The 17,195-nt window shown below is 45.7% G+C and overlaps 1 protein-coding gene across 3 annotated transcripts in view; it reads right to left on the bottom strand.

Annotated features, from left to right (window-relative positions):
- Positions 1-363: 363 nt before the first annotated feature.
- BCOR (BCL6 corepressor) overlaps positions 364-17,195 on the bottom strand; it is a 58,912-nt gene continuing 42,080 nt past the window's right edge. For all 3 annotated transcript variants that reach the window (XM_053971050.1, XM_053971051.1, XM_053971052.1), the window contains 5 exons: positions 11,240-11,406; positions 4,293-4,438; positions 3,076-3,153; positions 2,714-2,864; positions 364-1,486 (listed from right to left, as the gene is read on the bottom strand). In XM_053971050.1, coding sequence (XP_053827025.1) covers positions 1,192-1,486; positions 2,714-2,864; positions 3,076-3,153; positions 4,293-4,438; positions 11,240-11,406 — 837 coding nt within the window. In that variant the 3' untranslated portion in view covers positions 364-1,191. The remainder of the gene's footprint in view (positions 1,487-2,713; positions 2,865-3,075; positions 3,154-4,292; positions 4,439-11,239; positions 11,407-17,195) is intronic.

Below are 17,195 nucleotides of genomic sequence, written 5' to 3'. Positions count from 1 at the left end.
AACCAAAGCACTTCCCCTGGTACTATTAACTTCCACTCTGCAGACTCCATTGAAAAGATAATTCAGCCAATTGAAATTAAAAGTATGTCAAAGGAGGGAAAATGATGGAACCTATTAACAATTAGGTATTGTGAACACGACTTTTAAACCCATGTCCCACCAAAAGCACAAACCTGATGTTTTCTTGCAACATGGAATTTAGAAACCCAACACGGAGTGTACCCCAGATTTCATCAGCTGCTTGCCTGCAAGTCTACCAGCCCTGCCCCATTTTGGAAACTCCACCCTCCTTTAATGAAGATTATGAAGATGAAGGTCATGCCACAACCAGGCAAGGAGTTAATGGGAGTCACTTTAGCCTCTTCATTTCTCAACAGTTTTATTGCCTTTAAGAAAATTTTTGTAAAATATAAATACAAAGGCAGAAGATTTACTTACAAAGTTAAAACACAGATCTCAAACATAAACACACAATTCAGAAAATTTAGTTTATGTACAGTTTCAAGCAACTTCAACATATGTTAGTTTTTCAATATTTTACAAGGTACAGAAAAAATAGTTCAAAGTCTTCTTTAAATAAAGAGCATAAAATGTTTAAACATATATAAACAATCCGGTTTGATGTGTGAAAACTAAATTTCACAGCTTTTAAATTAGGATATAAAAGTTCTTACAATTAGTTGATGCGTATGGATATGGTTTAATTTATATTACAAACTATTGAATTATATTCAATAGTGCTTACCTGGCCAAAGCAGGTAATTCTGTAAACAAAAAAACCGAAAATAATATCACCAAGTGCCTTACCGAATTCTATCTCCCAAACAAGCCACACGACTTTGATCACATCACCTAGAAAAAGTATGTTCTGTGTAATCAGTGCTTTGCATGAAACAAAGTCAATGTGTGTGGGTGTGTTCTTTAAAAAAAAATGTGTTCCGAGTAATAACAAACTTATCCCAAAGCCTGTGTGCATTTAAAGAAACATTATATAACAATTTTTGTAAAAACTGATTGAAGTTAAAAAAAAATTCTTCCAAAATCCATCCAACTGGAATTCAGATCTCTTATATAAAGGAAAGATATTTTCATATTTAATAGTGTCCTTTCTTTACAGAAACAATTTCATTTGAACACATATACATAAAGAAGTAACTGTATAGAGCACTGTACATTGAACGGCCTGATGGTTCACCAGAGGATGTCGAAGGGAGGGTCCTCGTGCGGATGCAGCCAGTGAAGCTCGGAGCCGAGCAGAGTCTTGAGCTCGCTTGTGAACTCTACCAAGTCCAAGAGCTCTTTGCTCTCTGGGTTAAAAGCTTCGAGGTCCGTAGCACAAGAGAACAACTGGCTGAGGGAAGTCTGTTTGTAAAACTCTGCCTCCGTGATGGTGACGACTTCCAGGTTGGGGAAGTTGCAGCGGAAGATGCGAGATGACATTTTTAGCCTCTTCACCACGTCCGAGAGCAGAAGCCAATTCCGTGGTCTGTGGAAGCAAGGGAGAAAGAGGCTCCAATAACTGACATTAAGTCAGAGGATTCCTGACTCTTCCCCACATCACTGTGTGACAAACCCTCCCCGATCCCACGCCCACGAACAATCCCTCCGAAATCAAGGCCCAAGGGGTGAAATGAACATATAACCAGGTGTGCATGTATTTATTCAGAGTACTGCTACCTGCAGCTTTGGGAAGGGAAGATTCAGGATGCAGGGGCACTGGGACCTATAAAACCTGGGCTGCACAGTGCCCATGTGGGCCAGCAGCCACCCCAACTCCAATACCTAGAGGTTAGACCACCTGAACCCAACTTTCATTTCACAAATGAGGAGATGGCTTATAGTTACATTTCACAAATAAGGAGATCGCTTATAGCACCCCTGACTACCAAGGAAGCCAATATTAAACAGAAGTCAACAGTAAGTTGTTTTTTTGTCAGATAAACAACACAGTTTTAAAATTCAATCTTTATACTTGTCCACTTCAGGGAATTAAGTTAGATCCATCACCCATGTAACAAAAACATATCAAACCCACACTCCTGCATGATCAATACTTAAAACTAGCTGCCATCAAAATTGGTGCAAATGGTAAACAACAGTTGCTAACAAATCTAATTTATATCCTGAATATAATAGATAATACAACTTTCCAGGTCTTTGCTTATTATTAAGTATCACAGGATCTTCCCTAAGATTGTTTGTTCCAATTCAGAGCTTTAAACCACTTTTGCTACAAAGTCTAGAAAAGAAGTAATAGTGTCATTTTGTCATCCACAAAAGCATGTCCACTCAGCAGCAGAACAAAAAAGCTCATGAAATAGAACTAACACCGTATAAACATCATACCCAAATTTAAGTGCTAGAAGCACTTCTATTTTGGGAAGTTATAAACAAGATGCCTGTCTGGGATGAGGAAAGGATTTTGTGTTCAAACGTCACAACTCCAGAATATGGCAGTAAAAACTCAGCCCTGACAAACCAACCTCTTCCCCTCTCACCTCCTATTAGTTTATTTCCAAAAAAAACCAGCAGGAGTTACAGTTATGTTATATTATTTATAAACATAAATAACAGTTATGTTATTTATGTAACAAAAATGATCTCTCATTTATGTTACAAAAATACAAACACTTTTCCCTGCCGACACAAACTGCCACCAGCCCAAGCAGGTGATCTCAGCTGTTTTTACCCCAAAATCTGTATTTTTTCTTACCCCTGAGAGAGACACACTTGAATGTTGTAACACGGTAAGGGAGGCTCATCCAAAAATTCAAATTCAAACACATCACTGAAGCCATCTTCATCTTCATCACCTGGGCCAGGAGGATTTGCCAAGACATCAAATCCAGATTCATCTTTTGGATCTAAATAAAATTGAATAAAGGTGCTAAGTCAGCAATGAAAAGATTGTTGCAGGTCTTGCTTTTTTTCCCCCAGTAACGTGATCTGTAAACAAAATCAGTTTGCTTCCTTCCTAGCTTCCTCCACCACAAGAACAAAACAGCCCCCACCCCCACGTGCCCCACGTTTTTAAAGGCTCTGCATACAAAGAAATAAAGGGCAACATTTGCTCACCGCACACAGAGCTGCCATAGAAATCCCAGTACAAACCAGGGTCATCAACACTTCGACCTTGCAGGTCAGTTAAATACTCTGGAGAGGAAAAAAACAACAACAAAAACATACTGATGAGAACAAAAAGCTGGCAAGTCAGGAGATCGCGCGTCACAGAGCCTCAACACCTTCCATCAAAAAATCCCACACCATATTCCTGGCACACGTGCTACAAACAACAGCATATATACACCATCCCTCCACATCAAATAATGACCCACCACATCAAATAATCACTTAAAGTCTAACAGGGACAGGCCCAACATTAAGCTTCAGATACTGAGGGCAGTATCTTATTTTTGTGAAGACAGGGTGTACCACATTTTTTGGCCTTCACAATTATTTTGGACACCAACTTGAGGGTGAAGCTGTGGCCCCAAACAAACAGATGAAAAAGGTTTTTCCACACAGGTATGTTCAGAAGATGTAGTTCTTTTGTACAGATATAATTTGGGAGATTTACAAGCTGAATTGGTGAAAAGATACTGCGATCCAGGATGCTAGGAAGTCAAAGATACTGGACTTTACTGGAGTCCTGAAATATCTGTGTGCCTTCTATATTGCACCATTTAAACAGGTAAACAGATGAGTACTTAAACTCATGGACTACGAGCACTGCAAACATGCTCAGAGTTAAGTCATTAGGGAATGCAAGTGTCTTCATCCAAAACTAAGAGGAAAAAGAGCCCTAAAACCATGTTACAACATGGATATGTTTAAAGACAAGAGCCTTTAATGTATTTTTATAGTATTTCAGATATAAAACAAGGCAGAACTGGCAAAACCAAAAATAGTCTAAGATAAAACGCAAGACCACGGGAAAACGTGAGTATGCTTAAAAAACTGCTACTTGAATTGGCAAGTTTCTTATTTTCATTTCAAGGAGGAAACTGAAGGCACCGAAACAGCCCGCTGACCTACCCACCTATCAAATCTGACAGTGGAATAATCCTTGTGACTTATTAAGAGTTTCAATTAGAAGGAGCCCCCAAGCATGGCTGTGCTTCCCACCTGCAACCTCTGGGTTTTTGCAGGCAAAGAGGGAGCTACTGCAGCCCAGCCCAGCCCACAGCTCCTTGGCATGAAGTCACCCCTGCCAGGCAGGAGGGACTCTGGGGCACAGGGAACAAGCCCCCATCTGCCAGGACCAGAAAGCCCCATGCAGTGTGGGCACAGACCTGTGAGGAAGGTCTCCATGAGCTCACTGTGGGTCATTTTCACGATGGTCCTCCCAGAGTAGGTTGCAAGTGTTGGATCAGCACCATAGGACAGTAACAGGCGGACAATTTCCAAGTGGTCGTTTTCGACCGCATCATGGATTGGTCTGGTGTGAAGTAAAAGAAAAACCACGGCGTTACATTTCGACTCAACAGTATTATGCAAGTATTTTTGACAAGAAACTTCTGACTGTATATCAAAGCTATTTATAGAAAATAACACTATTAATACAGCTGCCAATCACCTTATTGTCAGTTATACTTGCACATCATCCCCCTCCCCTCTTGTCTTCAGTCAAGACTGCTCAGGGCACATATTTCTGTTACGTCTACTCCTTGCTGTACACATTTTCAAGGGACAGTAAAATAATTACACTGCTGTAACAGAAAGCAGGAGTTTGTGTGAAGCCTCACAAACATCATTTTGCTGCAAGTCACTCTACCATTCCAAATCTCTGCCATATAACAGCGTGTTGTGGAGCAAGGCTCATTCAGCCTGCCTCTGGGCAAGCACGGAAATCAGTTACCCGAAGCTCCTAAATTATGTACACAGAAGTAAGTTATGAAAATTTGCTTGGAATTAAACTTCCATGCAGAACATCCTCTTTAAACAGTACTTGTAAATATATTTGCAGCACAATTCAACCCTTCTCATCAGAGAATAGAAAAACATGTTATTTTAAGTGTAGTCCACCCAGAAATTAAAGCATTTCATGCGGCGTGAGCAATCTATACAAGCTCCACATAGATTTTGTGAGCCTTCAGAAGGATTATTCATTAATACACAGGCCTGCAATTCCAGGTTTAGAATTCCTTATCACTAATTATAAATCGCATTAACTTCTGCCTTTAAAATTGATTATACGTAACGGGGAGTTGTCTGGAAGTAGAACATATTACCCTTCAGACTAATGAAGATGTGCTAAAATCCCATCTTTTCCTTGGACAGCAAGAGCAGGGAACTAAAAGCAGAGTCCAATGCGTGGACAGTGATCATGGCAGTCCAACTCAGCACAACGCTCCTCCTTTGGGCTGTCAACACTGCTGCCCCCCAACAAGGCTGTCAAGCCCTTACCCTTAGGGAGCTTGTATGAAAAGGGAAGGAAGGACTTCAACCAGGATCACACACTGCCTTCCTGGAAAGCTTTCACCTGGAAAGATGTTACCAGGGGAAGTCATTTGGAAGCACAGCCAAGTGAACCTCTCCGCTCCCCGTCTCCCCATCTGCCAAGCAGCACTCGGCTGACAACCAGGGCTTCAACTCCCTCCTGCCAAGAGGTCACGTCCCACCACTCCTGCCTCTCAGGGCAATGTCCCCTCAAAAGTCACCACTGCTTTGGCATGACCTGGTACACATGAAAACTCAGGACAAAGGAGGGGAGGATCCAATCAGTCAGAAGAGGATGGCACACCACTGTTTTCCCATCTATCACACAGCACTGCTGGTAGGAGAGAGAGGAGGGTGACTGTAAGTCTCAAAAAGATGTTCAGATGTATCTACTCCAAGTACTTTCCAGCAGGCCATGATTTAGGGTGACTAGCAGCTGCTACATGTGAAGGGCTCTTGCTTGCATCCATCTTGCTGGAAAGCTGCATGTCGTATCGGTTTTGACATGTGCACAATATACTGACTTGAGGAGGTGCACTTGGGGACTTGGTAGTTTGTTCCCAATGGAAAGAGGGTTTATCCCATGCTGCCTGCCTCCCATGCCACCAACAGAGTGAAGAAGCAGGTGGTCCTCGAGCTGCTGAGCACAGTCCTCAGTCCAGCTTGTGCCAATCCTCAGACCCTCGGCAGCAGAGAGCACAACATGTGGACACCTTCAAAGCCCAACATACCACTCTTTGGAAAGCCACCTTCACATTTTAAGACCAGAGAGGTCCATGAGGATCACAGGCAAAGAGTCAGGATATCCTTTCTCAGTTTCTGAGGGAATGCCTCTAAAATAACACTGAAATGGACACCTTTGAGACAGAGTGTTGGAGGAGCCAACATTCCCCCAGATTCCCCTGCAAGTCTCACCCTCCCAGCTCCACCTACTGACTCAGTGCTTCCCCACAGGGAAGCATCACATCCAGGATCTGGTCAGTGCTACATCACAGCGTCACATCCCAGGTGACACCAAGCAGGAGGCAACAAATAACAGAGGTGCCGACACAGAGGCTGCAGAAGTATCTGGTGTTTCTTGCTGTCAGCAAGCATCTGAGGCCTGAGCTGCTGGGTCATGGCACTCTGAGCATCTACAGCAGGAAAGGTCAGCCTTGCTGCAAACCCTCCTGTCCCCCACTGGGCATGAAGCATCCCTGGCTGAAAGTCTGGCAACAGGCAGCAGGAGCAGATCAGAGCTACAGCTGTTGCTGAGTGCTGGCAATGCTCTTTCTCCCCCACTCCCTCGCTTTACTGGAGTCTTTAATTTTGAACTCTTTTAAAATTTTATTTCAGAATTACGATTTTCTGGTTTTGGGAGGGGGTTGAGGAGTGTTGTGGGATTATTGGTTTGTGGGTTTTCTTGTTTGTGCTTGGGTTTTTTTTTTTAACTGACTTACCTAAGTGGCTTTTGAAGCAGTAATGAATTCAAGATGATCCCTTAACTTATTAAAAACAGCATCTAAATCACCGCCCAGTGTTCCAATTGATTTAACGACACTCAGACGAGTTTATTAAAGGGTGCCTGGGCATTCCCCAGGAAGGAAAAATTGCAGCACATGGGCTGTAACCCTGTGATGGAACCTCCTTCTGCCTTTTTACAGGTCACCAAGCCCAACGTGGTGCTGCAGACAGAGGCAGCAGGGCAGGTAGCGGGGCAGGCAGAACCAGATTCGTCATCTAAGAGTACACAGGGAGGCTGCCTGGGCATGAGAGGGGAATTTATAGAGGCATGGGGAAGGAAAGGCGTAGTAAGGCAGCACGGAAGAAGGAAGAACAATAAATAGAAGGAAGCAAAGAAAACACTGGTGGGGATGGGGGAGGTGGGCGGGGAAGGAGATTCCCCATAGATAAGTTAAGGGAGAAAAGGCCGAAACAGAGCACTGACAGACTCTTTTACTGGCTAGAACAGCTTCTTGGCAAGCTCACGAGCGAGACCATGCAAAGGCACAGCTATTTGTTTGCTTCTCCCAGCAGGGCCAGCAGAGGAGGGAGTATTCTTCAGTCTTGGCAGAATTTAACCATCCTCTTTGTAGGATGCAAAAGCAACTACTGGAATAGGCAACTTTTTCAGATGTGAAAATAAAAGAAGATCCCTGGGAGTCCCCTCCTGGGCTGCTTTGCCATACAATCTCTTCCACCCTGAGCATCGTGGAAATAAACACTCTCTATCCCTAATGGTACAGTTAACCTAGCACAGCTCGTTTCTAAAACAAACCCTTCAAAAGGCCCCAGAAGGAGCTGAGGACATTCGAGAGCTGCAATATCCTACAAAAGACACACATCTCAACCCTCTCTTGTGTACTGCTGAATTCTTCCTACTATTTTTACTGCCACTAGAGTTAGGAAAACATTTCACTGGGGGTTTATCATTCCACCACCAAAATTATAAACTATTTAGACCAGTCAGCGTTTGCTCTTAGCCTTCCAGGCACCACCAGAACTCTCCTCGCTGCAGTAAGAGGTCTTGTAACTCGCCGAGCAATGCCGTATTTTGGCGTTTTGTTTTTATTTCCGCCCGCTCTGTTACGCAAGGCTGCCCCACGGAAGAGGCAAGGCAGGAGTTGCAGGAGGGCAGCTACGCAGGCTGCCTCTTCTTTAACGCAATCAGCTGCTGGAAGGTATGGCTCTGCCAAGACCAGCTGAAAGGACACAGGAAGAGAGCCATCTTGGCATGGTCCTCGCAGGGGAAAAAAATAAAAAAAGGCTGAGCTCATCAGCTGCCAGCGGGAAGGATACAGCAAAACTGGCTGCAGAGAGAGAATCCAGCGAGCGAACTCTGAAGCAACGTGGAGCCCTCGCTAACAGGCAGGGGATGTCTGTATTTTTGGCATGTGGCTTTGTTTCGAGATAATGGCAAGGGTTCAGCTAGGGCATGCTGCAGAGGTAAGAGGAGAAGAAGAGCGAGATAAGGCCAAATACACGCGGCAAACAGTCTTGCTAATGTCAGTTCCAACACCCCTAGTCGAGCTACTGCACATACTGGGGTCCTGTCGGGGAAGGGAAGCTCTCACCTCTTAAGCACGGTCTATTATTATTTATAGGTAAGACGATTAAGAGCCCTTAGTGACTGCAGCACCTCGGAGACAGGTCTTAAAGATCTCCGGGTTCTACAATAATCTTTGATTAGGCACTAATTGAGCAGCAGAGTGCTTGTGTATTCAGGGTCTGCAGGCACTGCATGTGGTCTATCAGCCTAGAGTTTAAGGGGAAAAACATCCAAGACCTACCACATTTAGCCTGGCCAGATGTGCTGTGAATAGGGCAGAGGGGCACATCCTGCGCCGAGCTGGGGTGAAGGGAAGGACTGCACCATTCCTACACCCCAAACATTCATTGTCTCCTCACTGCCCCTGCACCAGTCTGGCGCTTTGTTTGTTTCTGGCTTCACCGAGATTTCTGATACCATCAGGAACCAGAGGCTGAACGCCTGCCTCATCCCAAAACACACACACGCAGAGCCAGCACGATGATCAGAGCACCCGCAGCATTTCAGACAGATGCACAGACCTCACAGAACTTTCCTGCATCCTTCACATTCACACGGACATCCTTGTACAGACCAAACCCATACCCTCACAACTTTTCAGTGTCCTCCAAAAAGCTGGTGGCAGAGGCAGCAAGGAAGAGAGCCCAGAGCTCCAGGTGACCCCCCCAAGCTGCCTCACCAGCACAGCTGTGCTGGCACAGCACACGCAGCTGCATCACAGTTACATCACTCCTCTTTACATTAACAGGCTGAACGGAGCCACACACATCCACTGCCACGGTCTGCGGGCTTGAGAGCTTCCACAGCACCATCAAAAGTACCTTTGGATAAGTGAGGTGGCGGAGGGGAAAATTAAAAAGCAAATTCAGAGTCATCAAAAAAGCAAGGGAGAAGGACAAGTCTCTGATGGTGTGCTTTTTGGGTTTTGTTTTGGAGGCTTTTTGTTGTTATTTTCAAGACTTCACCGTATTTCTAAGGGTTGAACATGTTTTGGATTTTAATTTTAAAAGCAACACAGCTGAGGAAGACTGGCACATCTTTCCTCCTAAGTTAAAGGAGAAAAACCTTCAAGAGAGAAATGGGACTTGTGTTACCAATGTCCTGAGTTACTCTACAGAGACAGAGCAGTCTGAGCCTGCCAAAAGGCAGTGCATTACACAGATCCAAAGCTCCTCACAGAAACTTCTGCTCTCTGTCCTGCCCAACTCAGACCATCTTTCCTCTGTGTATTAGTTGTGTTCTGGATTCTCGCTGTCTGTTGGGCAGCTTTCCAAATGAAAAGTATGTCTGCCCTCAGAAAAGAGAGGCAACAGCACGCTGAATTCTGACATTATCATCTATGATCAGATCATCATTATGTTCATTTCTAAAATCCATTTTCCCAAAAACAACTTTTCAGGGTACACTGGCCAAGTTTTTTCTTGAAAATCAGCTCCATCTGTGACTAGAAATCAAAGGTGGACTCTGAACTGGCGAGTGATTAAGACTGCTCAGACACTTCCCAGGGATAATTTTTCTATATAGGTTATTCCAGCGAGTGAGACAAAAATAATTTAGGATTCTTTTTACGGTAACTCACCGCTGTTGCACAGGTCACATATTAAAGCTGAAGGCAGCAGAAAATGCGAGGCTGTTTTGTCAGCCTGGAGAGCTCAGAACTCTTACAAAGACGTGGGCGACAGAGGAGGAATCTGACAATCCAGTCAGGGTTTTAATGTTTCTCCAAAAAGCTTTCCTTTGGGCTGTGATGGGCTGGTGATGGGCCGGGAACAATGGACCATCATGAACTTTTAATGGACCATCCTAACCAGACCTCTTTTTGTTTTCCTGACTCCTCCCTTCCCAAGTTAATAAATAAAGAGCTTAAAAACAAAAGAAGCAGGCTCTTAGTTACGCTAATTTTACCTCCCTGGCTATTTGGATGGTGATAGGGAAGGCGATAAACCATTTAAGATAACAAGCTGCAAGAGATTGGAAGAATACAAAGCGACCTGTCCCCAAAATGCACAGACTGAATAACAGCTCTGCATATGCTCAGGACAAGTTACCCCAAGGTCAGCCTCGCAGAGGTGGTCAAAGAAGTGCTTTAGGAGATACACAAGAAGCTTAAAAAAAAGTCCAGAGCAGCATTTTTTTCTCCACAAAGCTAAAAAGAAAAGCTCGCTATCTATTCTGCCAGCACAGGAACTAAGCACCCCTACTATTCTGCGAAGGAAACTAAAAAAAGGCTAATTCGGGATTAAAAAAAGAAAAAAGAAAACATAAATCCAAAATATCAAATGAGCAGATAGTTTAACAGTTCAGCAAACAACATTTTTATACAGCATATATAGGACTCGCACACGCGATCGCCACAAAAGGCTGAAGTGCTCTCAGAAGTAACCCTGCTAACAAGGCTAACTCCACTCTTTTGGCACAACTCAAAGGAGCTGGAGGGCACATGAGCAGGGCTGCAGCTCAAGTATCACTCCTTCCTGCCCTGCAGCTGGCAATTCCACTGACTAACAAAAACCAACCAAAGCACAACTTATTAAAATTCCCAGAAGAAAAAAGAAATTACCCTGAACTCGAGTCACAACAGAAGCGTGTCCCCACTGCTTTATTAACCAGAGAGCAGAGGAGGTCACGGAGCCCTGCACGCCCCTGCCCAAGGACCAGCAGCAAGGCAGCCTTACCTGCTTCGAGTGTTTCAGGACAAGGGGAGGATAAAGGAGAGGCACAGAGGGAAGGGAGGCAGAGACGAGAACGTGCTTGGCCAGGGGTGCTGCTCACCTGGTTCCATCCTGAGCGCTGCAGTTCACGTCCGCGCCGTACTCGAGGAGATGCCGCACGATGCTCAGCCAGCCCCTGGCACAGGCCTCGTGCAGGGCACAGTAACCCGCGTTGTCACGATGGTTCACATCACACGCCTTGTTTTCCAAACAATACAGAACCACTTCCTGGAAACGGGAAGGAAAACAGATGAACATCATGTTATTTCTTGCTGTGTAAACGCACAGATTTCTCTGCTTGAAGGAAAAGGTGGGAGGAAGAGGCTAAAGACAAAATCCCTATGATGTGCTAAGTTACCCGTTATGAGATGGGTCAGTCAAAAGGAAAATAAAAGAGGGAGCTGTTGACAGTCCTGTCTACTCAGGAGACACAGCAGAGACTTCAGTGAGCAGACTAATTTGGGCAAAGTGACACTCAGAGTCCTTGCAGGACCCTGTAACCCCCAACATCAGGAATTGTCACAGAGGGAGAACATAAAAATTTCACAGACAAAACTCACAGAGTTCCACTTCTGAGAACTTCTACACGTGATGCTAGTGGGGAGGTTGTTACTCTTACATCTGCATTTTTTTAACAGAAAATTCTGCGAGTGCAACAGCAGCACAGCCAACGTCAGTTTGATTTTAAAAGAAAAAGTGCATGACCCGAAACAAAACACATTTAAGACACACAAAGGACGGTTTGCTATCAGCAAACAAAAACCAGCCTGGTTCTATCGAGACTGGGGAAATCCCATTTTCACCCACCCCAGTTTTCTGCATGCAGAAGTAAAGCCAGGCGCCAGGTTCCAATAACGAGCCCGGCGCCGCAGGAAGCCATGTGAATTTAACACAATTCATCTTGCAGTCAAGTACACCACGCTCCAGAGCCTGGGCCAGACTCAGCTCTGCGCTGCCGTGCAGCCTTGGAACAATGACTGCTCCATCACTCAACCAAAAATTTAGGATGGTGCAAGTCTTCCTCGACTTGTGCTGGATGCAAAAGAAGGCAAAACAAAAGAAAACACATTTCTAAGAGATGTTCAATGCATAAAACAGCCCCCACATTCCCAAATTAGTGGTAAACCGTTAATTTTGCATTTGAGTGACATCCTTGCAAAGCCAGATACGGCACGGAGGGGGGCGAGTGCTTGTTTTGCCAAACCAAGAGAATCAAACGACGTCGGGTGCAGTGCATTTATTCTTCCCGTTTCAAAATAAACCGGAAAGCCCGCAATAATCTGTGCTCTGGGTACACCTGACTCAAGAGCTGGTATCCAGGATACAGCATGAAGCTGCTCTTTTAGCAGGCCCTCACCAACCAGCCTAGAGCTGAGAGCTAATGAGCTGCCTGTCCCAGGCTCCAGAGCATCCCCTCCAATGCCACGGGGGATGCACCCACCGGTTTAACCCAGGACCCCCCCCACAGTCCCACCTCTCACCAAACAGGGGCTCTGAACGCTCCTGCTAGTCAGCCCAAGGGCCAAAAATCAGTCCAGAACGGATGCTCTTTACCCTGCATATGCTCAAGCCCGTAAGAAAGGGCTGTGCAAAATTATACTCCAGAGCTATGAATTTTCCTTCAAAGCAGACCACCCTGCCAGGCAAATTAGCAGATGGATAAAGGTAGCAGAAGCAGCTGCCGTATTCAGCGCCACTTTTAGCATGCAGTTACCATTTAAAATAGACTTTGCAACTCAAAATAAAAGATGTTTCATCTATTTTTGTAAAAAGGAAAGACTCATCCTAGGGTGGAATACCTACTACTGGACAAAAAAGCTAATTTTGTCAGGCAATTCTGTGTTAAGAGGCTATAAGAAGAATGTCATTAACCACAAAATGTAACCATAAAGACCATAAAACTCTACATTGTTAATTAATTAAATGCCTCATTAACTTTTTTTTAACATGATTTATTCAATTTACAAAAAAAATTAGCCACCATTGCCAAATACAGGAACATGTGGTGCCACAAACACACTTTTGGTTTCACAAGCATTTCTCACTAAGGTTCAGGGAAGGCTGTGGAAGTGCCACAGGCAATTTAATGTCTGTTCAGGTGCTCTATTTAAACCAGCATTCTAAAATCACTCACAGTTAATCCAAAGAGTCAAACTAGAACATAACCAGACACCTCCGCCTCTGCTTCTTGCAGTTTCTTAGCCAAACTGCAAACAGTAATGTCAAAGTATGCACATACGCATGGTCCATCCTCATATGCAAGGAGCTGCCCTTCTTATATACTCCTTCTCCAGGGGGAGAGCTCAGCATGCCCCAGGCCCCAAGAAGCACTGTTCCCCCACATCCAACCTCGAGACACAGCCCTTGGATCAGGCATTATATGCTGAGCCTTAACACTTCCCCCAGCATCATATCAAAGCCCTGAAGTGGTGTCCATTCCTGAGTAGGATGCAGGAGCCCTGCAGGAGCTGTGCAGGGACAGGATGGGGCTCTGGAGCTCCTGCTCCTGTGGCGGTGCCACTGGATAAGCCCTGCCTTCACGTGTGTTTAAATGTACTATCACACACCACACACTTCACTAATTTCACTGCCTTCCCAGGAAGGATTTAATAACAAACTGACAGGGAACTTTCCAAGTCCACTGTCATGATTTCACCCCAGCCAGCAGCCAAGCCCCAGGCAGCCAACTCACTCACTCCCCCAGCAGCACGACCAGGGTGAGAATCAAAGAAGCACAAGGGTCAAAGGTGGAGAACTCATGGATTGGGATAAAGACAGTTTAATAGGGAAAGCAAAAGCCAGGCACACAAGCAAAGCAAAACAAGGAATTCATTCACTGCTTCCCACGGTTGGGCAGGTGTTCAGCCATCTCCAGGAGAGCAGGGCCCCATCCCACTTATTGGTGACTTGGGGAGAAAAACAACATCACTCTCAAACGTCCCCCTCCTTCTCTCCCAACTTTATACTCTGATCCATGATGTCACATGTCTGGAATATCCCTATGGTCAGTTTGGGTCACCTGTCCTGGCTGTGTCTCCTCCCAGCCTCCCATGCACACCAGTCTCCTCACCAGCATGGCAGCAGGAAAAGCAGAAAAGGCCTTGGCTCTGTGTAAACCCTGCTCAGCAGTAACAAAAACATCCCTATATTATCATCACTGTGTTCAGCACAAATCCAAAACACTGCCCCATACCAGCCACTGAGAAGAAAATTAACCCTACACCAGCCAAACCCAGCAAATCCAGACACACACCAAAAAGCAACATGAGGCAGAAAGACAGCCAGTGTTTTCTCTCACATCAAATTCATTACACAAGCCTTTTGTACTTTTTTTCCAAAAAAGACTCTACGCTCCCTGTAATTCCCTCTTCACAAAAAGTAAATTACAGTTTTAAGACTACCATTATCTCAAGTCATTTGTTTCAAATGGGGAAAACAGAATGGATTCGAGAGTGGCCATACATTGGGATGAGCTGGTAACATCCTGCTGAAGCATGGCCTGACGCAGAAGCCTAGGAAGGGAAAGGCAAAGCTTCCCACCAGCTTCATCAGGGATTTCCAGGGCCGAGGACCACTTGCTGCACTGTCTTTAAGTAGCCTTGCTGGCTGCAGCCCTGCAATTTATCTGACCAGACACAAGCCACACTTCTCCTTCGACATTTCACACTCGGGTCAGCTTTACACAAAAACCGTATCCGCTCGTGTCCTGCTTCCTGCGGTGATCTGGGGCACGTCTGCACCGTGGCACTGGGAGCAGGACGCAGGCTCATGGCCTCGCAGCGCTCGGGCTCCCCATGGGTCCAGGAGTGATACACACAGCTTGCCAGCACCTCTGCGTGCTGAAGGGTTTGGAGTGGGATCTCTGCACAGCCTCAGGGCATCCCTGCTGCAAAGGCAGGCAGGCTGCCAAGGGCAGGCACGAGCTCATCCGGTCTCAGGGCAATACAGCATTCCTGCCAGGGCTCGGCGGTGCCCTGCGGTGCCAGCCGCTTCCAGCTCCGAGTCCTGAATCAGCACTGGGCTCCCTCTGCAAGCTGTGGCCCTGATGATGCAAACTCCTGCCTCCCCTGCCACCGAGCTGGCAAAGGGCTGCCATCGCAGCAGCCAGGGAAGCCCCCGTGTGCCCACCAGAGGTTGCTGCCTTGCTAACAGGGGTGGCAGAAAACTCACCTGTGTACTTGCCACAGGTCACAGATCAGCATATTACCTTGACTTATGCAGATTTTTCTTCTTTTTTTTTTAACATAGAGGATTTTTTTTACTTCTTGACCAATCTCATTCTTTGTGCAGACAAAGGAAGTTCAATTCAACTTTCTACTAACTGCAGTAGTCTCATTACTATCAAGAAAAATTCCTCAGCTATGCAGCTTCCATGGATGATAAAAGTATCACAGGCTCACCATGGGCCAAACATAGCTCCGATAGGGTGGCACAGCCACCCACCACTATGAGCCTCAAAAAACATAGACACCATCAGATTCTGGCAGCAGAATCTGGGTGCATGGACGGGCTCTTTCCCTGCCCTGCATTCTGCCAGCAACAGAACCAACTGCTGCACAGTCAACACCACCTGAATAATCAAATCAAATGAGCTGAATATTTAAGCCTATTAAAAACACAGTGTTCACTTGAACTTTAGAGGGAATTCAAGTCAGAAAATTAAAATCCCCAACCAGCTGATAATGGGAAGGCATGGTGGTACACAATGCTACCCACACCTTGGCAAGCCTGGGTATCCCCATCTTTCTGCAACCAGCCAATTTGATAGCAGAGAGCTCCTGCTGTCAAAGCAAATGCAGAGCCCTGGGCTCCTGCTTGAGCAGGATGTCAGCCCAGCACTAAGTTTGGGAGCTGCTCCCATTGAGCTGTGCTCAGTAGAGGTGCTGGACTCAGAAAGCCAAGTGCTCAAGCATACTCACCCTGACAGACCCCATGCAGGAAGAAAAGATACACCGATAGCTTGGAGCACATGCTACAGCACATTTTGATTTTGGACCCACAGAAAATGAAACCATTTAAAGTACGGAGAATTCCATAGCAATGTTGTAACAACCACCTCTCCCAGCTAGAGCTGAAGTGCCCTGGGTTAGAAGAAGTCTTTGTCTAAGGTAAACAAAACCTTTCCAATAAACCCTGCCTTCCAGAGCTGGACAAGGCCTTGCTCCACACAAAGCTCTCTCCAGCTATACAAAGGGCATTTCAAGGTTTCAGCAAATCCCCAAGGTTGGACAGGCCTCACCCAGACCCGGGCTGATGCCACCTTCCCACATGGGACTCAAGCCCAGCTCCAAGGTCCAAGCAGCTCTCTCAGCAGCACAGCAAGCCCTGCAGCCATGCCGAGGGCAGCAGTCACTCTCTGCAATGAAACACCTCTGCACCAGATCTGAAACTGAGCAGCAACGACGCTCATACCTACGTGCCCATATTTCCCCAATAAAAGCATGCTTCAAAACGGCCGAGCTAAGGGATTCATCGGTTTCTGATTTTTGTAGCAACAGGGGGCCCCTTTCATTAGACAACATTGTTCCAGCTACACCAAGCAGCTCCAGACGCCGAGTATAAAGCATGCAGAGTGCTCCTATGATGTGTCTGATCATGCAAGAGGACACTCTTAAGCGCTACATCCTGTGTCACATACCAGATACTCCTTGGAGAGAAGAACAAAAATAAAACCCTGCTCCTAAACTACACCCTCTTCACAAACAATAAAAGCAGAAAACATACAGCTTATTAAAGATCATCATAAAGATTACTTGGGAGGAAAAAAGAAAAAAAAAAAAAAAAGGCATTCGATCTGTTTGCAGATGGTTTGTATCTAAAGGGAAGTGAGGGTTACCAATAAAACTTTACCCTATGCTCATTCCCGTGGGATGCTGCTCACCCTGCATCCCTGCCAGCTGACCCAGCAGTGGTGGAGAGTCATTCCCACAGCAACCTGCCTCCAAACCCCACAAATCAGGAAAGGGAAAGCAGCAGGGGAATGGGGGCTACAACTTTCAGCGACCCGACCGAACGCT

Source organism: Vidua macroura, chromosome 2 (assembly GCF_024509145.1).
Source record: "Vidua macroura isolate BioBank_ID:100142 chromosome 2, ASM2450914v1, whole genome shotgun sequence".
NCBI lineage: Eukaryota > Metazoa > Chordata > Aves > Passeriformes > Viduidae > Vidua > Vidua macroura.
This window is presented reverse-complemented; position numbering and strand designations above follow the sequence as displayed.